Source organism: Canis lupus, chromosome 8 (genome assembly GCF_003254725.2).
Source record: "Canis lupus dingo isolate Sandy chromosome 8, ASM325472v2, whole genome shotgun sequence".
In the NCBI taxonomy this organism is placed as follows: Eukaryota; Metazoa; Chordata; class Mammalia; order Carnivora; family Canidae; genus Canis; species Canis lupus.
The window spans coordinates 41,692,943-41,715,714 of record NC_064250.1 but is presented as its reverse complement, the minus strand read 5'-3'; the positions used below and the strand labels follow the sequence as shown (position 1 = coordinate 41,715,714).

At 44.2% G+C, this 22,772-nt stretch overlaps 1 protein-coding gene and 1 long non-coding RNA gene across 3 annotated transcripts in view; one reads left to right on the top strand and one right to left on the bottom strand.

Moving 5' to 3' along the window:
- Positions 1-20,582, bottom strand: part of ARG2 (arginase 2) — a 31,346-nt gene extending 10,764 nt beyond the window's left edge. The window contains exons 1-2 of one of the 2 annotated variants that reach the window (XM_025443364.3): positions 20,356-20,582; positions 19,450-19,522 (exon numbers count right to left, since the gene is read on the bottom strand). In XM_025443364.3, coding sequence (XP_025299149.1) covers positions 19,450-19,522; positions 20,356-20,466 — 184 coding nt within the window. In that variant the 5' untranslated portion in view covers positions 20,467-20,582. Of the gene's footprint in view, positions 1-19,449; positions 19,523-19,758; positions 19,975-20,355 lie in introns of those variants that run through there. The other variant, XM_025443363.1, reaches the window with a different exon arrangement.
- LOC125755587 (uncharacterized) lies at positions 4,253-9,784 on the top strand. Its single transcript, XR_007412386.1, has 2 exons — positions 4,253-4,691; positions 5,379-9,784. It is a non-coding gene; the product is annotated as an uncharacterized LOC125755587 (long non-coding RNA).
- Positions 20,583-22,772: the final 2,190 nt, after the last annotated feature.

The following is a 22,772-nucleotide window of genomic DNA, read 5'->3' as shown; positions in this document are numbered from 1 at the left end:
TGGGGGAACATGTAAGTCCAGTTATGGGATCTAGGATGTAGAGTCAGGTAAATGTGACAATACAGTACTCAGCTCACTATTATTTATTCATCAGAAGAAAGCTGCAGAAAGCCTATGAAATTTGGCAGTCTTAGATTACACTCTCTGAGTGTATAGTCACTCTGAGTGACTATATTTCATAAAAGGGTTTTTGGTCACTAAACATGTAACTCTTTGAAGTGGATCACCAGATTAATTCGCAGCACAGACAGAGGGTTCTTCTAAGATTATCTAACTCCATTTGCTCTCATTCCTTACTCACCAGCCTCCCTCTGGTTATTCACTTAGTTTCTCTGTTGCCCTCATACTGGCAAGAGGGCCTCCTAGCAGCAGATGTTGGAAGAACTGTTGTTCACCATAATTATGAATGGGCCTTCTGGTATATACCTCACGGTTAAAATGAACCTCTGGGTTGGAGAGCCTGATAAACTCTGCACATGAAGATTTCTGTTCCTAACTAATTCCAAAAGAGACTGCTATGTTCATTACAGCATTTTTACAATAACCAAGATAGGGAAGCAACCTAAGTGTCCATTTATATATGAACGGATAAAGAATAGGATAAAATTCATATAAATCTATTCTCTATCTGATTATATATAATATATAAATATATAATTTATATAAACCCATTCTTTATCTGATTATATATACTATATAAATATAAATAAATATATATATAAAAATATTACTCAGCCATAAAAAAGAATGGAATCTTGCCATTTACAACAACATGGATGGACCTACAGGGCATTATGCTAAATAAAATAAGTCAGATAGATAATACCATATGATTTCACTTACATATGGAATCTAAAAGAAACAGAAACAGGGCAGTCCAGGTGGCTCAGCAGTTTAGCACTGCCTTCAGCCCAGGGCGTGATCCTGGGAACCTGGGATCAAGTCCCACATCTGGGCTCCCTGCATGGAGCCTGCTTCTCCCTCTGCCTGTGTCTCTGCCTGTCTCTTGTGAATAAATAAATAAAATCTTTAAAAACAAACTCAAATACTAAGAACAAACATAGTTGCCAGAGGGAGCGGAATAGAGGGATGGGCAAAGTAGGTGAAGGGGATTAAAAGGTACAAACTTCCAGTTATAAAAGAAGTCATGGAAATTAAGAGTGCAGTGTAGGGAATATAGTCAATAATAACATAGTAACGTTGTTTGGTAACAGGTGGTGACTATACTTACGGTGAGCACTGTAGATGTACAGAATTGTCGAATCGCTATGTTGTGTACCTGAAGTTACTGTATGTCAACTATACTTCAATAAAACTTAAACAAAACAAACCCTTCTGTTCCTGAGTCCACAAAGCTGAAGACCAGACCACTGAAGGGATTAATATCTGGAGAGACCCTGCCTGATTTGCCCACCCTATAGGACTCCCAATTCTGCTATTTAAAAAAAAAAAAAAAAAAAGCCAGGTAAGAACTAAGGACAATGAGTCTTAAAAGGCAGAAAGGAAATTCAGTGAGGATTGAGGGGTGGGGTGGGGTGGGGCTCAAGGAATGATTCCTACGTCAAGTAAGGTTTGTACCAGCATTGTTTTGCTATTTTTGTTGTTGTCTTTCCTTACTAGTGGAAAATTTTTGTAAAATTGTTAGTGTCTAGTGGTGAAAGTCCCTACCCCACCACCCAGGCTTGACTGCTCTACCTTTGCAGGCCTTGGTGCATAAACACCATTCATACTATTCTTTTAAATAACGTTGTTGGAGTAGGCTTAATTGCTGTAACTAACCTTCCCCAAAACAATGGCTCAAACACAGTAACTGGTTTCTTGTTTGTTTAACATCCAGGCTGGATATTCCAGGTCAGCAGGCGGCTTTCCTTCACGCAGTGATTCAGAGACCAAGCTCCTTCTGGCTTGTGGCTCTGCCATAACTAGGGTTTTGCCACCTGTGTGGCTAAGGTTTGGGTCTCCCCAGGCTCAAGGCAGCAGGAGAGGAAGAAAGCCCCGAGAAGTCTACTTTTAAAGGCCCAGGCCCATCACACATGCTCAGATGGCACTGGTCAACTAATGCAGGTCTAACTTCTGTCCAGAAGAGAATGGATTTTGGCAGACAGCTAGCAATCTGCCACAACAGTACTTTTAATTTCTACTGCCATAACCTTTGATTAAAAACTCAAAATATTGAAGGCTTCTGTTGCTGATTCTAATTACTGGCAATCCTAACCTAGTGCATTACAGAGCTGAAACAGTGAATATACTATGCCAGCCTGATAGGCCTCTCAGGACCTTTCTCCTCTAATGCCTGCTATCCCGATAGCATTGTAGCCCCAGAGGTGTAGTGGTGAAGAGCCCAGGATTGGTTTCTAAAGCGTGAACAAGGTTCTGAAAGAAGAAATCTACAAGCCATGTTTGGAAAATGTTGAGCAATTTAATAGAATTAGAAGTTTGCATACTGGAGTAATGCAAATAAGGCTGAAGAGAACATGAATTGTAACCCATAGGGCAACATTTCTGAGGAGTAGGGTTTTATAAGAACAGGATGTACACAGTAATGATGAAGCTAGTAACTTTATCAGAGTGTTATGACAAATTCTAGTTCGCAAGGCCCAAGAAATGGTCTCACTGATTTTTAAAGAATCTTACGAGTCCTAGTGAAAAGAGTAAATATAATAATGGGAAGAGTATCTGCGGGTCATGCTTGAGGGAGCTGCCGGTTTGTCAAACTTTTTGTGCTTCAGGTCAATTCATTGGCAAATCTAGAGGAGATGAAACAATGTTTCATTGCCGCTCTTTCTTCTAAGAAGGCATGGTAGGACAAAACAAACCTAAGACTTCAAAGCTCTCATGACAAACAGATTTGGAACCAACTTGAAAGGGCTCTCGTTGTGACTTGCAGTAGGGGGGAAACATCAAGCTTTGTAGATACCGGCACAGCCTCGTTGCTTCTCTCTCTGCAGTGCTGGTAATAAAAATCCACTGAATACTACTATGATCTTTTAGGTCCAAATGTTAACCTTTGGCCCTGATGAACTTCTCCAGGCTCCATCAGAGTGGAACGGGAACACAAGTACAACAGAATGATGCAACCAAATGGTGGGGAAGAAATCCAAATAGCCCTAACACTAGGGAACGCCTGAAGGAAGCCAGTGAGAGGGAAAGGAACAAAGTTGTCTATCTCCATACATCACACTGCTCTAGAGGCTTTAGGGATAGCAGCTAGTCCTCACATCCTCTGCTGCTATCACTGTCCACACAGTTGAGAGGGAGAGATTCAGCAAAGTTCATAGTTCCAACTGTGTAGGACAAGCCTGGATCACCCTTTCATTAGAGACCCCCATATATAGGTGGTGTTCTGAGTCAGCAGGCACCTTCTGACAGCATAGAAGGTGCCCCATTCTGTCTAACTGCTCTGACTTCCACTTCTAGGGCGTTCTCACCGCTTCCCAGGCTCCCTAGCAGGTCAAGAGGAATGGGCTCAAAAGGGGGCTGACACAGGTCAGGTAGCCCACTGTCAGAATAACAGATTCTGAGAAAAGCTAGGGACCGATTAGTGTGCGGTTTTCCAAACTGTCCCTTAACAGGGTGGCATGTTTATTATGACTTGTCAGGAATAACAAGTCAGTGAACCCTGGGGAAAAACAAAGATTCAGCTCTCACTTGGTGCTGGGAGGATACTAATACTAATGGCTTTTAAAGGTTACAGGCTCAAGGGGCACCTGGGTGGCTCAGTCAGGTAAGCATCTGTCTTCAGATGCTGAGATCAGCTCAGGTCATGATCCCAGGGTCCTGGGATAAAGCCCTACATCAGGGCTCCCTGCTCAGCGGGAAGCCTGCTTCTCCCTCTCCCTCTGCCATTCCCAGCCCCCCTCCCCAACTTGTGCTCTGTCAAATAAAATGTTTAAGACTCAAATATTGCACATAACAGATTTAGCCCCAAAAGGAATTCCTGGTAAAGGAATAGAACTGCGAATCCTCAGAACCTCAAAATCATACCTGGAAAACCAGCCTATTAAAAACAAACTTGCAATGTTACCAGAGGTCTAATTTAGGAAAAGGCCAGTTGGGCAGCCCTGGTGGCTCAGCGGTTAAGTGCTGCCTTCGGCCCAGGGCGTGATCCTGGAGACCCGGGATCGAGTCCCACATTGGGCTCCCTGCATGGAGCTTGCTTCTCCCTCTGCCTGTGTCTCTGCCTCTTTCTCTCTCTGTTTCTCATGAATAAATAAAAATCTTTAAAAAAAAAAAAAAAAAAAAGGAAAAGGCCAGTTACTGCAGGGCATCTGAAGTAAGAATTTCTCTTTTCTCTAAAATGTGATTTGGGTAATAACCTTTGAAGAGACTATTACTTAAGGTAAACTCATTTGATTACCACTAAGAAAATGCAGATGTCTGCATTTTATTTAGTGCATTTCCCTGCCAGAGGCTGTACAACCTCCCGCATCAGGTGTCCTGGAGTCCTCTAAAAATCCGCTCTTTGCTTCTTAGATTCCGTCTCCAAAGTAAGTTTAGTGCATCAGGGCAAGAAATCCTGTCACACAAATAACTCATATTTGTTCCAGTTCACTTCTGGGTCTCTGAGAAGACTGCTTCAACCAGGGCTCTCAACATCTCCTTGCCCCTCACCCAGTTCTCCAACGCAATGTGAAACATGGCTGAGGAAGACCAGGCCAGGCAGAGTGGCCCCAGAGGCTTGAGGATGGAAGGTGAGCCAGGTAGCCAGGCCAGTCATTTCAGACATGTCCATCTAACACATACCAGAGTTATCCTCAAGATCAAATAGTATAAACATGGTGTCAATAGATGCCTTTGCATGAATGTGATCCTTGAGTAAGAAAAAAAAAAAGTCCTAATATAGAACTCAAAGATTTAGTTCAAGACCTGTAACTGAGGGATCCCTGGGTGGCTCAGCGGTTGAGCATCTCCCTTGGGCTCAGGGCATGATCCTGGAGTCCCGGGATCGAGTCCCACATCAGGCTCCCTGAGTGGAGCCTACTTCTCCCTCCGCCTGTGTCTCTGCCTCTCTCTGTCTCTCATGAATAAATAAATAAAATCTTTAAAAGATCTTTAAAATCTTTAAAAGACCTGTAACTGAGAGGACTGGCAACACCATTTATAGTTTTCTTGCTACTTGGTTCTCTGGCTACATAGGCCCTTCTTTCCTAAGGAGGAAAAAGTATCCACTGTCTGAAGATAAGCTTAGTAATGTATGCTCTCTGAACCAAATTGACGTCAACCCACAAAGTGCTTCTAGATCAAGATGAACCAGCTCAGGCTTTCTAAGATGGACTGTTAGCTGGTGGCACCCAAGCAGCCTGATTCCAGCACAGGCAGGGGTAGAGGGGAGGGGTGCCTCTGGCTTCCCAAGTCACATAATCATCTACTCCATTCAGAACAAGATCGTCGAGCTTCTCCAGAAGAGAGATCTGCTATTGCTGACAAAACTTCAACTTGCTCGAATATAGAACCGAAGAGATAGTGACAATCCCTGGGGATGAAGTACTGCTCTTCAGAAAATGGGATCTTAAGTTCTTGGATGCTCCACTTTGTTCCAGAAAGAATTTAAAGGGAAGCCTATCAGGCTGGTGACTACAGCTTTGCCAGGTAACACTTCTGATGTACAGCTCCCTGCCCCAGACCCTGGGCTGGCATCCTGGTGAGTGTTCCCAAAGAACCGCAAACCAGAAAGACCGCATTCCATACCACTCTGGGCTGAAAGCAGAGTGCACACCAGATAGGTACAGGTCAAGTGCCACAATAGATGCAAAAGAGGAATCCTTGCCCTCTGGCCCCTAACGTCCTAGAAGAGTCAAACTCTCCAGCTAACTTCGGTTTCCGAGCTTGTCCTATCTCACATGCTTGTTAGGAGTACTACATGAGATAACAAGGGAAAGCCTCCACACGCTAAGGATTACATATTAGTTTAATTGGATGAAGCATCTTTGTGGTTTTTCGCCCCACCCTACCCTTTTTCTTTTCCTTGAAACTGATGGCGTAACCTAAGACTTCCCAAAACCTGTTTTTTTTTTTTTTTTTTTTTTTTTTTATGATAGTCATACAGAGAGAGAGAGAGACAGAGGCAGAGACAGAGGCAGAGGGAGAAGCAGGCTCCATGCACAGGGAGCCCGACGTGGGATTCGATCCCGGGTCTCCAGGATCGCGCCCTGGGCCAAAGGCAGGCGCCAAACCGCTGCGCCACCCAGGGATCCCCTCCAAAACCTGTTTGTAATAGGACTAGGTCATTTTGATAAAAATCAGGTTTTGGTAAGAAGTAGCAAACACACACAGGCCCATGGATTGCTCATGGAAATGGCTCCAATAGAGTCCAGCTCTCACATACAGCTTGAATCTTCCACATCTCCTATGAAAGAATACAAAGGCAAGGCCAATTAATCCTGAAACACCAATTCTCTAAAGCCCTAACCACAACGCCACACCCTTCTGTGACTCAATTCTTGGGTCACACAGGAAGGAGTTTTCTACTTCTCCTATTCAGGGGTTCTGACCTGGGAGCCTGGGAGAGAAAAACAGGAAGATTTGGTCTTTCTTCTCCCAATCTGAACATTACCACACCTGTTATATTAACATATCCTCACTACCAAGAATTTGATCATTAATAGGGAGGAACAAAAAACTTTATTCAAAGATTAAATTATTTAAACCAACCACAGTAATCCCTTAGGTTCCAGACCTCTGAACCATGCTTTGTTGGATATTAAAATAATGCCAACATCTCTCTCTAAAGTAACTAGAAGCCAGCCTTACTTGAAACAGTCATCATTATTAGCAACTCAGGTCCTGATTCAGAAACAAATAGGTTTCATAAAAGGGCAACAACTAGCTATTATCATCTACTTTTACACTTAGCTTAAATAAATTCATCAACTGGTAGCCTAATACCTTGTAAGAGTTAAACAGTTTCACATATGACTATTACTATGAGTTATACATTCTCAAAAATCTGGAAATCAGCTGGCTTCTAAGGAGCAAATCATTTTGAGAGAGAAGAAATAGTGATCTGGGAAAATCCCACAGGTCATGATGAGAGTGAAGTTACAGGAACACTCATCAGGATGCTTATTCCTCTGTTCCTTCAGCAAAGGCCAACTGTGTGCCTGGTACTCTAGTAAGTCCTGGGGATATGGAGATGAGGTAGGGCTGCAGCTTTCAATGAGTGCACAGCCTGACAGGAAGACAGGCAGGGAAATCGAGGTGCAGTGCTTACCACTAGTGAAGGGAACGGGGAGGTGCTGACTCAGACCCAGGAAGAGCCAGGACTTATCAGACGGGGCAATATCTGAATCATGAAGGTATTAACCAGGATAAAAGCAGAAAAGGGAAAAGCTTACCAAGCAGAAGAGGCACATAATACCTTCAGCCCTACAGAACAATTTGCAATTCCCCTGAGCCCAGGGCTCCTGGGAGGACTGTGAAGAGAGGGGGAGGAGCACATCCTAAGCTGTAGGGAGCTACTAAGGTTTTCATGTCAGGAAGTGACAAATCAAATCTGCGCTGCAGGTCTAGTGCCCTTGGGGCCTGAGGAAAATGGTGGACTGGCCTCCACAAGGGGACTGAAAGATAAGGGCATAGGAGAGAAGCAACAGATTCCAGCAATACTTGGAGTGGGTGTGGAGACAAAGGCCTGCACACCAGCTTTCTGGCTCTGCTACCAGAGTTGAGAAAGATGCAGGGTAAGGGAGTGAAGATGATAAGTTCAATTCTGGATAGATGGCCTTGAGGTGTTAGAGACCATCTTGTTGAAAATACATGAAGGGGCGCCTGGGTAGCTCAGTGGGTTAAGCATCTGCCTTCAGCTCAGGTCATGATGTTAGGGTCCTGGATCCAGCCCCATATCGGGCTCCCTGCTCAGCAGGGAGTCTGCTTCTCCTTTTCCCTGTGCCCCAAACCCCTGCCCTGTGCTCTCTTGCCATCTCTCATAAATAAAATCTTCAAACAAACGTGGAAACCAGTAAATGGATCAATTCTAGGCAATGCTTAATAACAAATAACAGCCCTTCAGTAGAAATATATATACTGCCACCACCTTTGCAGAACTTCAAGAAGAAAAAAAAAAAAAAAGCCTGAATCTGACCAAGGATCTATATCCAATTATCAATTTACAGGAAGTACAGAAGACAAAACAGGGTGCCTGAGTGGCTCAGTTGGTTAAGTGTCTGCCTTCAGCTCAGGTCATGATCCTGGGATCGAGGCCCAAATTGGGGTTCCCTGCTCAGCAGGGAGTCTGCTCTCCCCCCAACTTGTGTTCTCGCTCTCTAATAAATAAAATCTTTTTTTTAAAGTTATTTATTTGTGATAGAGAGAGAGAGAGGCAGAGACACAGGCAGAGGGAGAAGCAGGCTCCATGCACCAGGAGCCCGATGTGGAATTCGATCCCGGGTCTCCAGGATCGCGCCCTGGGCCAAAGGCAGGCGCCAAACCACTGCGCCACCCAGGGATCCCTCTAATAAGTAAAATCTTAAAAAAAAAAAAGCACACACATCATAGGACACCATGGAGATATAACCTGCAAAATTCAGAGATTATACAAATGACCTAGTTTCCTCCACAAATACATGGCAAGAAAGAAAAACACAAAAATGAAGCAAGGAACCAGCAAGGATGTAAAAGATATCAATATAGAGCTCATTTGGATCCTGAGTAAAACAAACTGAAAAATAAGTGCAAAAAGCCTAAGTCAATTGAACAGTGTCAACATAAACTGGTGTAAGACAGAGACAAAATAAAAATAGACTGAATTTTCCCTGTTTAGAAGGGAAAAGACTTCTTGCTCCCTTCTGTTTGAGAATTCCCTTCTCTGTCCTTTTCAAATACATGTAAATACAACAAATAAACCTCTTGTCAATCTCCCAACCCAGGAATGTTTCCCTCAAGGACTAGAGATTAACAGACTAACTTCTATGGACACAGGGGATGGGCAGCTTGCTCCATATTGCAAAACTACCTCCTATCTTAGAATATGAGAAGTTGGTTTCCCCCCTGGTGGTTGTTCAAATTTCTATGATAAAGTTAAGATGAGCTTTATCTGACAAAAGTTACTGTCAAATCCTTTAACTGGAGGACTAGTTACTATTTATTATGATATACTATATACTATTTATTATCTTGAAAACACATAATGGGCTGTCCCTGCTTGGCTACTTAAAAGGACCAAATTGCTTTATTTTCACTATCTTTTAGTAGATTGCCTGATTTAATGCTTATTCAATAAATGGTTTTCTTTTTCTACTACTTTTGTGGAAAATTGCTCTCAATTGGGAGATTTTTTTTTTTTTTTTTGTTATATTTCCCCAACCCTGGGCATTGGATATTAACTTCTTTTAGGTGTGATAATGGTACTGTGGTTAAATTTTAAAGAATTCTTTTTTTTTTTTTTTTTTTAAGCAAGCTCCAAGCCCAACGTGGAGCCCAAGGCAAGGCTCAAACCCATGGCCCTGAGATCAAGACTTGAGCTTAGACCAAGAGTCAGACACTTGACTAACTGAGCCACCCAGGCAAATTTTAAAGAATTCTTATATTTTTAATATTTAAGTATTTGCAGACGAAACAATATGATATCTGTGATTTGCTTCAAAAAGTAGGGGCACCTGGGTGGCTCAGTTGGGAAATGTCCAACTTTTGATTTTGGCTCAGGTCATAATCTCAGGGTCACGAGATGGAGCCGTGGGTCAGGCCCTGCACTTAGTGGAGAGTCTGCTTTTCTTCCTCTCCCTTCTGCCCCTCCCTCCTCCTCATGTGTTCTCTCTCTCTAAAATAAATCTTTAAAAAAAAAAAAAAAAAAGGCACAGAGTAGGGTGATTGCCATATATTGATAATTCACACCGGGTAACAGATACAACAAATTCACTCAGTCACAATATCTACTTTTGTTATGTTTTAACACTTTCATAATAAAGTCAAAAAGAACAAGAAGCCACCTGGGATACAGGTTTGGAGCTGAGTGAGAAAACCAGTGTTGGAGATAAAGCTTTGGAGGCATCAGTATACAGGTGACAGGAAACCCATAGGGATGGACAAAATGCCAATGAGATAATATTAGAGCAAGAGGATCAAGGGCAGAACCGTGAGGAACACTAGCACGTAACAGGTGGGTAGCAGAAGATCTAGCAAAGGAATCTGAAGAGCTAAAACCAGTAGAGCATGGGGTCTGTTTCGATGAGGAAAGAGTGGCTGACAGCACTGCGAGAAAGTAGGAGGTCTAAGACCTCAGCAAAACCAGTTTCATTGCAGTGATGGCCCAGGATGTCAGAATATAGCAAGTTGCAGCCTGCCAGGGCAGTGGAGAAGTCAGGACGGTGGTGGCTCTGAAGGGAAGCAACTAGACAACAGCTAGAAGGCTTCCTAAAGATAAGGGAGGATGGCAGGACTGTAAGATTTGCAATTAATTATTGAAGGGATGGGTTAGAAGTTGAGAAACCAGGGGAAGGAAGGGATAATTTTTAGAACAAGAAATTCAGAAGGCAGTAGAGATGGGATCTAGGGCACCAGGAGGTGGTGTGACCACTTGTTACCTGTCCAAGATCGGTTTCTCGCTTCTTCAGAGATGGCTGGGAGCATGACCTCTTAGAATGGAGACTAAACTCACCATTTTCCCTTGTCCCTATGTGTGGCCATGTGACCCATGGGCCACAGGATAAGCAGAAGTGTCCTGCGACTTCTTGGGAACTTGCCTTGAGGGAAAGCACAAGTCCTCCCTTTGCTTGCTTCTGTCCATCTTAAAACCTGCTGCCAGGCACAAGGCCAACACCGTCTGGGACCATGAGATAGCGGCCTGGCCGGTCAACAGCAAGATAAGAATCTAGGTCTGAACTTTATTTTTTTTTTAAAGATTTATTTATTTATTTATGATAGATCTAGAGAAAGAGAGAGGCAGAGACACAGGCAGAGGGAGAAGCAGGCTCCATGCCAGGAGCCTGATGCAGGACTCGATCCCAGGACTCCAGGACCCCGCCCTGGGCCAAAGGCAGGCGCCAAACCGCTGAGCCACCCAGGGATCCCCCTAGGTCTGAACTTTAAAACACAGAGTGGCCAAACCAGCCCCGGACTTCTCTTAGATCCCTGTTATTTTGTGGTTTTGCCACATGCAGTTGTAGCTCCCTGATACAGGGAGGGCTAGATCCTTCATCCTCGGAGAGTGTGAAAGTCTTGGGTGATACAAACAACTGGGGGATGACAGGGAGAAGGGCTGCCAAAGGGGTTCCTGGCTGGGTCGGAGAGCCAAGGCTGTGAGGATTACAGGGCGGGACCTGCAACAGCTGTCCCGGAAATGGGAGAGGCAAGGCCCTGGGGACACAGGACTTGGGAAGTAGGAGACCGTTCGCTTATGATGGTGCTACTCCAGCCGAGAAGGCCCCCCACCTGGCATCAGTTGTATCCGGCAGGAAAGGAGATTCTCAACTACTACTGCTGACCATGGCACCTGCACTAAGTTCCTCAAGGTCTTCAGGACATTTTTGGTTTGTTCATTCTCAGCTTTTATTTATAGAGCAAAACAATGTGCTAAAAAAGTTGAAGTTTTTTTTTTTAAGTTGAAGTTTTTTTAAGCACATGGCGTTGTTATGTCTAAAGAAAAGCTACAACCTCATTTTTAAAAAAAAGATTTTATTTATTTATTCACGAGAGACACACAGAGAGAGGCAGAGATATAGGCTGAGGGAGAAGCAGGCTCCATACAGGGAGCCTGACGTGGGACTCGATCCCAGGTCTCCAGGATCATGCCCTGGGCTGAAGGCAGCGCCAAACAGCTGAGCCACCAGGACTGCCCTACAACCTCCTTCTTAATTCATATTATATTCTAACTTATTTAATTCTTCTTTAAATTGTGGTAAAATACACACAAAAATAACCACTTTGGGGGCACCTGGGTGGCTCTATAAGTGTCTGCCTTCAGCTCAGATCATGATCCCAGGATCTTGGGATGGAGCCCGGCATCTAGCTCCCTGCTCAGTAGGGAGCCTGCTTCTCCCTCCGCCATGTGTCCCTCCCCTTGCTTGCACTCTCTCTCAAGTGAATAAATAATCTTAAAAAAAAAAAAAAAACTTTTATGTGGAATTAAGTACATTCACATAATTGTATAACCATAACTACCATCCACCTCCAGAATTCTTTTCATCTTGCAAAACCGAAATCCTGTACCCATTAAACAATAGTTCTTCATCCTCCCTTCCCCCAACCCCTGGCAATCACCATTCTGCTTTCTGTCCCTAGGAATTTTTTTTTTTTTTTTAAAGAATTTATTTATTCATGAGAGACAGAGAGAGAGAGGCAAAGACACAGGCAGAGGGAGAAGCAGGCCCCATGCAGGGAGCCCAATGTGGGACTCGATCCCGGGACTCCAGGATCATGCCCTGGGCTGAAGGTACGCGCTAAACCACTGAGCCACCCAGGGATCCCTGTCCCTAGGAATTTGATTACTCTAGGTCCCTCACAAGTGGAATTACAGTATCTGTCTTTTTGTGACTGGCTTATTTTCAGCATAATGTTCTCAAGATTCACCCAAAGCTGCAGCATATGTCAGAATTTTTCTTTTTTAAGGCTAATATTCTGTTGTGTGTTTGTATCATTTTGCTTATCCATCCATTCATTCATCAGTGAGCCCTTGGGTTGCTTCCGCTTTTTGGTTATTGTGTATAATGCTATGAACATGGGTGTTTTCTTCTAGGGACGCCTGGGTGGCTCAGGAGTTGAACCTCTGCCTTCGGATCAGGGCATAATCCCCAGACCCAGAATCAAGTCCTGCATTGGGGTCCCTGGGAGGAGACTGCTTCTCCCTCTGCCTATGTCTCTGCTTCTTTCTGTGTCTCTCGTGAATAAATAAATAAATAAATCTTAAAAATCAATCAATCAATCAATCTCTTCTAGACCCTACTTTTAATTCTTTTGGGTATATGCCTGAACTGAAATTGCTGGATCATATGTTAACTATTTTCTATATTTTGAGGAACTGCCATATTGTTTTTGACAGCAGTTATATAATTTTACATTCCCACCAACAATGCACGAGGGTCCTAATATCTCCACATCCTCACCAAGTCTTGTTATTTTCTGGGAGATTTTTGGTCTTTCTTTCTATCATTCTTTTTTTTTTTTTTTTTACCCAACCACCCTAATGAGTGTCATCATTTGTTTTTGACAAATTAAGAATGACATAGTAGTAAAAGCCTAGCACAATGTCCAGAACACAATCAATGAATCAAACAACTTTGAAATAAAAAGTGTAAATTAAATTCTTTGCGAATTTTTAAAAAAGATTTTATTTATTTATTCATGAGAGACACAGAGAGAGAGAGAGAGGCAGAGACACAGGCAGAGGGAGAAGCAGGCTCTATGCAGAGAGCCTGACATGGGACTCGATCCCAGGTCTCCAGGACCACACCTGATCTCAAGGCGGTGCTAAACCGCTGAGCCACCCAGGCTGCCCATCTTTGCAATCTTTTTAAGAAGGAAAGATCAGTTATACTGAAATTTGCCAAATCCCAATAATGCCTTTAAGAGATTTACCTAGCCTCAGGTACATCAGTGATATATGCTTTTGTTGTGGCACATTACTATGCAAACTACTAATTACAGAACAACTTCATCACCTTTCAAAAAGAAACCAGCACCCATTGCCAGCCACTCCCCATTGCCTTCTCCCCACCAGTCCCTGAACTAATCTACTTTCTGTCTATGGATTTGCCTATTCTGGACATTTCATATAAATGGAATCATAGAATATGTAGCCTTTTGTGTCTTTCATTTGGTATAGTGCTTTCAAGTTTTATCCATGCTGTAGCATGAATTAGAAATTCATTTTTTATGGCTCAATAATATTCCACTTGTATGGATAGATCATATTTTTTTTATTAGATCTCCCACAAAAATACAGACTTCTAGCTTTTCTTGAAAAATTGAAGAGAAGTCCCTCCCTTTCCCACATAGTAATCACTGGCTAGAGCTCAGTAATGGCATTTTGTCACCTGGATGTTCCTGGCACCTGTCTCTGGGTCTTACCATTCCCTCTGCCTAAGGTGCTCCCAGATATGCATCTCATTTCTTTCTTCACTTGCCAAACATTTGCTCACATGACCCCTCCTTGCTGAAGCCCCCCCATCTATATATACAATCCTTGCTCTATCCCCAGTACTTGCTATACCCCATCCCTCACTTTCATTTATTCTACAGTACTCACGTTACCACCTGACATACTGTAGGTTTTACTCAGGTCTGTTTCCAACCACCCTTCATTAGAATGAGAGCTCCAAGATAACAAGGATTTGTTTTGTTCACTATTGTATTTCCAATACCTAAACCTTAGCAGTGCTCAAATTTTTTGAATATAGAAATTAGTGGGAAAAGAAAAAAGAAATTAGCAAAAGAACTTGTTCTAGTTTTTTAAATTTTTATTTATTTTTTATTCTTTTTTGGCAGTCAACATGCTTTATTTCCTGGGGCCCAGTGTTCTAGTTTTTAGTGACTAAAAAGCTGCTCCTAGAAAAAATAAACCTGAAAGTGATGGGTTGTTTTGTTTCGCTTTTTAAGATTTTATTTATTCATTTGACAGAGAACATAAGCACAAGCAGGGTTCTGGGATTATGACCTGCATCCAGACTCCCAGCTCAGGGCAGGAAGCTTGCATCTACCTGTCTCTGCCCCTCCCCCCACCACTCCTGCTCTCTAATAATAAAATCTTTAAAAAAATAAAAAGCTTTGATGCATACTTTATATTACATTTTAAGTTCAATGAGATTTAGCAAATGTATAGTCTTGTAACCCTATTATGATATGTGCTTAAGGTCTAGAACATTGAAAATGATTTAAGTCACAGAAATACATTAAAGTAGGTCTGTTTTACTACAGTCAGGCATGCCTAGAACTTTAAAATATCTTTAATTAAAACTTGAGGCTGGGCAGCCCGGGTGGCTCAGCGGTTTAGCACTGCCTTCAGCCCAGGGTGTGATCCTGGAGACCCAGGATCGAGTCCCACATCAGGCTTCCTGCATGGAGCCTGCTTCTCCCTCTGCTTGTGTCTCTGCCCCCCCCCCCCTCTCTGTGTTTCTCATGAATAAATAAATAAAAATCTTAAAAAAAAAAAAAAACACTCGAGGCTGTTTTCAGAAGTCACATTAAGGAACGTGATGGTTGAAAAATCAAAGCACCAGAAGAACAGAAAGCCACTAAAACCCAAAGAGACTAAGATCTAGTCCTAAACTAACTAAAGGCCAAAGTATATTAACTTATAAGAAGACTGTGTCAAGTACTAGGGAAATAGCAAATAAAAGAACAAGAATTTGGGGATCCCTGGTTGGCTCAGCGGTTTGGTGCCTGCCTTGGGCCCAGGGCATAGTCCTGGAGTCCCGGGATGAAGTCCCAGGATCGAGTCCCACCATTGGGCTCCCTGCATGGAGCCTGCTTCTCCCTCTGCCTATGTCTCTGCCTCTCTCTCAGTGTGTCTCTCATGAATAAATAAATAAAATCTTAAAAAAAAAAAAAAGAGGGCCAATATCTGGGTTAAAGGCCACATTACCAGCAATAAGGCTTCAAAAGCCACACTGCAGGATGGTCCAGTAAAGATTCTATTGCTATCGCCTCCATTACTAGAGAAAGGTATTACATGTAGCTGGCATGGCTGACTCCATGACACTGGACAGAAGGCACTGCAGGCACTGTTACCACCCTGCCTATCACAGAATGAATTCTTTGCTGCCCTTTCTCAAATTTCAAGTCAGAGTTTAGGATGCATGCTTCTATTGGTGGAGCCCAGGTCAAGATCCCATAATTCTAGTTGCAATGAAAATATGACAGAATGTGGGTGGAGAGAAGTCTAAAGAGGTAGATGAAGGTCAAATTACAGAGGTCCCATTGGCTGAAGTCTAGAACATATAGCAGTAGTAGTTGAAGGACAAATGTCAAAATGTAAAACTACTGGGGCATCTGGGTGGCTCAGTGGTTGAGCATCTGCCTTTGGCTCAGGTTGTGATCCCAGAGTCCCTGGATCAAGTCCCACATTGGGCTTCTCCCTCTGCCTATGTCTCTGCTTCTCTGTGTCTCAAATAAATAAATAAAATCTTATTTTAAAAATGTAAAACTATAAAATGAAAGTGTATTACAAAAATGTATCTAGTACAAGTCTGAGATTTCATTAGTTATTATAGGTTCAGTCTATGTTTTAATAGTATGAAATTTTAATGCTAACTTAAAGAAATACAAAATGAATAATATGGCAAATTAGCAAAGACAGTATATGAATGACAAGACTGAGAAGCATGGATGCATGTATAAGAAAGCCATGGAAAGACATAGCAAAGGAGAAATGGTCTTAGAGAAAGCTCACTCTGGTGGCAGTGAAGATGTGAACCAAGAAAGGTAAGAATGGGATAAAAGATACCAATGGAAAAAAAAATACCAATGGAAAGTTATAGTCAAGTGTAAGTGAGATAGAACTATAGCAGCACCATTATGGTGAAGGACTCTAATGGGTGACAGCATGAAACAATGGGAAGACAGCAAGAGAAGTAGATTTGAGGGAGAAGATAATGAATTTTGTTTTGAACAGGTGGAGTTTGAGACATCTGTGAGACAAAGTTGGAGGAATATTTAAGGGTTGGGAAGAAGAGGAAGATCCCACAAGGGAGTCCAGGAAGGAATGGAGGGAAGAGACTCAAAAGAGTCTTTGCTAACAGTATTTCCAGAATAAAGTGGTCAGTTGTACAATAAAGAGGTCCAGCAAAATAAAGGTTGACAGATCAGTGGGCTTGCTCAAGGTAGTCTCCGTGGAACAGCAGGGTGGAAGCCAGGCTGAAGTATCACGATCATACAACTAAACTTACGAATGCTAATATTCTCTACCAGTCACCAAAAGCAAACACACACTCCTGAACTCACACATCAATCCATACCAAATGAACAATTTTCAGACTGCAGATGTTAAACTACCTCAGGCCCTCTATCAGTTCTTCCTGAAGCAGACTGGGGCTCAATCAAAGAGACTCCTATTCTGCCATCTGATGGCACACCAAATGGAACAGGAAGAGCAAATGTCTCTCTCATTGAGAGGAACCAGAGTAGCTCTCATGTGGCTTCCCTCCAGGACTCTGGGCCTGGTCACAGTGGCAGTTAATTTAGATAGTTGCTTCAGTGGCTGGCACCTCTTTTCAGGACCACAGTTGAGTCAAATTACCTAATTACAATGATAAAGGCCTCAAACTGTTATTCTCTGTTTATAGCTATCTTCCCCCCCACCCCCACCCCAACACTCCACAACCTCTGAAGAAAAATGAGGCAAATAAGCACGGCTGTCAGCTACCCAGAATCGAAGCAGAGCCACTGCCTCTTCATCTCTCCCAGGCTCTCTGCACATACTCAGATAAGGGGTTACCTGAGAGAGGAAACACCGAGGGTCCTGACTAAACTCAGGGAAAAACCAAACCCAGACACTAAGTCAAATCCATTCATTCAAGAAACTGGAAGTTTGACCAATTCCATGGCAACATCAGCAGCCTGTGACATCAGAGCTGAAGGCAAGGAACAAAGGCATTTCTGAAAGTTACCTTTCCGTGGGTCTTCTCTCCCTTGAAATTTGACCCATGGTGCTTATTTGGAAGTGCCTAGTACTTTAGTACTGTTTCACAATAGAGCAATTGAAACTTCTCTTGGTACTTTTCTTCAACATATTTTTGGAGATTAGCCAAAACCACATGCCGCAAATCTGCTGAGTGTCACAATCTTATTAATATGCAATGAGATTCTATTTGGAGCTGCTGGTGATACTGGCCTACCAGTGAGCTACAGGATAAGGATATAAATTCTAAAACTACAAATATCTGAAAAATTTAAAGAGAAGACCAAATAAACTGCAGCTTCCCCATCACTTTAGGTTGAGAGTTTATAGAGGAGGTATTTGAGGGAGTAGTATTTAAGGGAGAAAGGGTTGGAGTGGAAAAATACTGCGAGCTAGGACAGGAAAGGTCTACAAAGCATGAGTAAGGGAAGCTGCCACAAATGTGCCCCTCCCCCTCATTCAACAGCCTCAGCTGAATCTTATAAATGTGTCCTGTATAAGAGGCTGAAATTGAGTACCGAGCAGGCAATTCAAGCAAGGCCAGGCCCAGTTCATCAGATGGACTGCAGAGCTTTATCCAGTATTAAGAAATAGTGATTACCAGAGATTGTTGTCTTCGATGTAAAATGATGCCTTTTAAAAAGGCTGAATGCATACTGCTGACTTAAAGGGACAGTATCCTCAATTATAAGCAGGAACAGAAACTTCTTCCCATTAGGTAACTGATGACACAATAAAACTAAATTTTCATTTATCTTTCATCTCTGGTGGTGAATCTGGAGAGTTATTAAAATGATTAAGAGACCCTACTGTAATTATTTAACAGAGAAAAGTTTTAAGTATTCAGCCATAGACACCATACCTAGATGTAGTCAGAGGTATAAGACGTGTACCTCACTCAAGGTGGCTTTGGTGACTTCATTATTCCTGAGTTTTAGGAGGAAATGATCCACCTCTGGAATGGACTCAGTGATCAGCAGAGGAGATTTCAAAGCAAGAGTGGGGAGGGAATTTTTAATTCACCTACATTCCCCATTGCTATCTCCAGGACCTACAGCTTCCTTGCCTTTTGCACTTACACCTTCAGAAAAGATCTGTGAATTGTCCTAATATGAATGGAGGAAATGGCTTTAAACACCAGCTAGAAACAGTAAGGTTAAATAAATAACCTGAATCAATAACCGTTGGAATTTGGTGCCCTCTTACCAAAAGAAGGGTTCTCTATTACCATATGCATGGCATTTATCTTTGGGTCAGGTTCTGTAGGTTTATTTTATTTTATTTTATTTTATTTGGTTCTGTAGGTTTAGACAAGAATGAAACTTTACTGCAGTTCACCGGGGCGCTTGTGAAAATGCACACGTCTAAGTCTCACCACAGAGCCAATAAACCAGACTATTTCATGGAGGAGCCTAGGAACCTGTTTTTAACAAGTAATCCAAGTGATTTTCATAATCAGAGAAGTTTGAGAAACTGATCTAAGGCTCTGACTACAGTAATATAGAGTTATTCATCCTAAGGAGGAAAGGAAGGATATGAACAGAGGAAACTAGCTAGACTGATGAATCAGAAGCACTTCCTGACTGAGTTCAGAGAGCTAGAATTTGAGAGAGAAAGGCTGATGGAGCAGTTAGAGTTGGAGCTAGCTAGCATTCTTCACACTGCTTTGCTGTCACTAAGCTTGCTCCAGCTGCCGCCTCACTCCACCTCCTTGCCTTCCACAGTTACTCTATAGGTGACAAGACTTTGCCTGAAGACTCTCAGATCTTAAACAGCAGATGGAATCCAAAGGAGGATGAGAGGCTTCCCAAGTACAAACAGATAGTGTGCAGTCCCTGGATAGGAGATGAGACTCTGAACTGGTCTGTAAACGGCTATCACAGACATCTGAAAATCCAACCACTTACCCAAACTGGAGAGTCTTTTCATCAAGCCAGCTTCTCTTATGGCAGCAGGACCATATTCCACACCCTTTCTTTTCTGTCACATAAATTACACGGTTAGATGTGAGGGGAGAGGGTTAAAAACAAGACCACTTTATTTCACAAAAATACAGAAATCTGCTATTCTGTACCTAGTTCCCAAACAGATCCTTCTGGAAACCTGTGACAGCAAGCATCAGCCTTTCCTTTTATTATTTTCACCTGAGGTCGGTTCATTTCAAACACTCGCAGGAAGAAAGCCCGAAAAACAACAATTACCGGGATCGAACCAACCTCCAAGCCCGTGGCTGTGGGATGCACAAATGGAAGCCGAGACGGGGGGAGGGGCTGAGCCAGGTCTGGACCTAGAGAGCCCGGGCTCCCCGCGCAGGGAGCTCTGCACGGCTGCAGGTTGCATCCATTGAAGAGAACAAAACAGCCGCTCCCATCCTCCCGCCGCTGGAGACGGCAGCGCCGATTTCCCCGCCAATGCATGGTTTCTAAGAATGGACCCCGAAGCCTTCAATCTTCGGTCGCTCTCTGTGACCTCTTCCCTCTCGACTTTGCACCAGGCACTCGGGCTGGTTGCTGCCCCTCCAGCCCCTCCCTGAGATCCCGTCCCCCCTTCTCCCCCAGCACCCCAGGCGGGACCCACCACTTCCTCCCTCCTCCGGGGGAGGCCGCAGAACCCCGGCAGCCCGCGGCCGCCTGCCCGCCGCGCGAGCACGACGCCCCCCTCCTCCTTCCACACCTACCAGGGAAAACCCCACGTGCTCTCCCGGAGCCCAGCTGTGGGAACTCCCCGCCTCATCCCCTCTCCGTCCTCCCCGTCCGTCCCCCACCCCCGCTTGCCCCAGGTTCTACCCCACGGTGCCAGGTCCAGGTTCCCACCTGTCCCTGCGAGAACGGGGCCCCGATCACAGCCACCGAGTGAACGGACTTCGTCAGGACGGAGTGCACTCGCGTCCGCAGGAGACGCGACAGGCTGCTTCCCAGCGACATGACCGGCAGCGCGGCAGCGAGCGGAGCAAGGAGCGCCTCGGTGCGGCCCGCCGCCTTCAAGGAGCGCAGCCGCCCGGCGCCTCGCTCACCTACCCCGGCGCCCGCGGCCCGGCCCCGCCCCGCCCTGTGACGTCACCGCCCGGCCCCGCCCCGCCCCGCCCCGCCCCAACCGGCCCCCGACACACCTTCCCGCAGACCCCGCCCACCGCTCCTGGCGTGGACACGCCCTCGCTGACGTCACCCCCCCCCCAGCCCGAGCTCTCCCTCCGCCGACGAGCCCTGCAGCAGACGCCGCGAGGCTAGTGTCCGGTCTGGCCAATAAGGGCGCGGTCGCCGACAGGTGAGTCGGTGGCGGGGAGCGAGCCGCGCAGGTGAAGTTAGCGCATTCGGCGGAACGCGGGAGCCAGCTCGCAGCCCTGCAGATCGCGACTCTCCTCCTACGGTGCACGCCCGGCGGACGCCAACCCTAGGGGCTGCCCGGCTGGCTGCGCCGCTGGGAGCCCCTTCAGTGCCTGCCGAGGCGAAGCCCCGTCCGCCTGCTCTATTCCATCAAAACTGTGGGTGCAAAGAACACGCTTATCCATCTTTGGGCGTTGAAGGCTAGGAGGTCAAACAAGAGCTCTCCGGGCTGGGCATGTTAGGATCTTACGAAACGATCCCCTTCCAGGTGTTTTCACTTCTTTACCTGAATAACGGGAGCACTGGTTATTAAAAACCAAACTTAGCAACATATCTGGACTATTCTTAAAATTTGGAGAGATTGAAGAGCTGAAAGTAACTACTTAAAGTTTTTATAATAATATTTTGATAATAATGATGAAATCTCCAAGAACGTTTAGCCCTCTAACAATTCCATAAATCTGGGGGCAGCTTGGGTGGCTCGGCGGTTTAGCGCCACCTTCAGCCCAAGGCGTGGTCCTGGGGATGCGGGATCGAGTCCCACATCGGGCCTGCTTCTCCCTCTGCCTGCGTCTCTGTTTCTCATGAATAAGTAAAATCTAAGAAACAAACAAACAAAAAACCCATAAATCTGGGACAGTTTTAAAGAGGAGGAAACAAGATGAGAGAATATAACTTTCCCAAAGTCACATAGCCTGTAAGTGACAGAGTTGTGTGACTCCAGACTCCCAAGTTCTTATCCATGGTGGGCTTGTGGGAATTTGGACGTTAGTCGTACCAAGACACATTTTTACATAAACAACAGAAAATTATCTCACCTGATGCCATCTTACATGCTGCTCTCCAAAATAGTTCAGAGGTCTCCATGGCAACATCACAACTCCAAGGAGCTTTAGGATCCTAAGGCGGTTTATTTTTAGAGGATAAATTTTATACCTGTCTCCCCCTGCTGGTTTAACAAAGACATGTCCTGAAGCTTTAGCAAAATAAGAATATTCCTGTAAGGCAGTAGTTCTAAAAGTGTGATCCTCCCGCTAGCACCATCAGCCTTTGCATACTTGTCAAATGGAAGTCACTGACTCAGTAACTCTGAGAGCGGAGCACCAGCAACCTAAATTTTTTTTTTTTTAAATTTATGATAGTCACAGAGAGAGAGAGGGGCAGAGACACAGGCAGAGAGAGAAGCAGGCTCCATGCACCGGGAGCCCGACATGGGATTCGATCCCGGGTCTCCAGGATCGTGCCCTGGGCCAAAGGCAGGCGCTAAACCGCTGCGCCACCCAGGGATCCCAGCAACCTAAATTTTAACAATGTCTCCAGGGTCAGAGCTGTAGGGAGTGGTATGGGTGTGGCCAGGGATTCAGGGTCACTGATACTGTCACACTTGTTCAGATCCTTGGGATTAATTTGGTACCTTTTTCCTATTCACCACATCCCCTTGACTGTTTTCTGACATTGATTCAGGCTCTCCTGGACTACTGCAAAACCTGTTTCTTAAAAAAAAAAAAAAAAGAAAGAAAAGAAAGAAAAAAAAAGAAACCTGTTTCTTGAGCACCTACTGTGGGTCACCAGACTGACCTTTCTAAAGTACTACATTAATCTTGCATGCATTTCAGTGGCTTTCCATTACCTATAGTTTAGTTAGAAATGAATTACCAGCTCCACATCATTAGGGTCCAAGAAGGGGACAGTAGATTGTTATATTACTATTATCCTTTAAAATTCTAATTATTATTACATTTATATGTGGGAGATATTTTAGAATTCATTTTTTAAACCCTGAAAAACAAGTGGTCTGCTTTTGTTTTCAAAATAGGCATTTATGGGATGTCTGGGTGGCTCAGCAGTTGAGCAGCTGCCTTTGGCTCAGGGCATGATCCTGGGGTCTGGGATTGAGTCCTGCATTG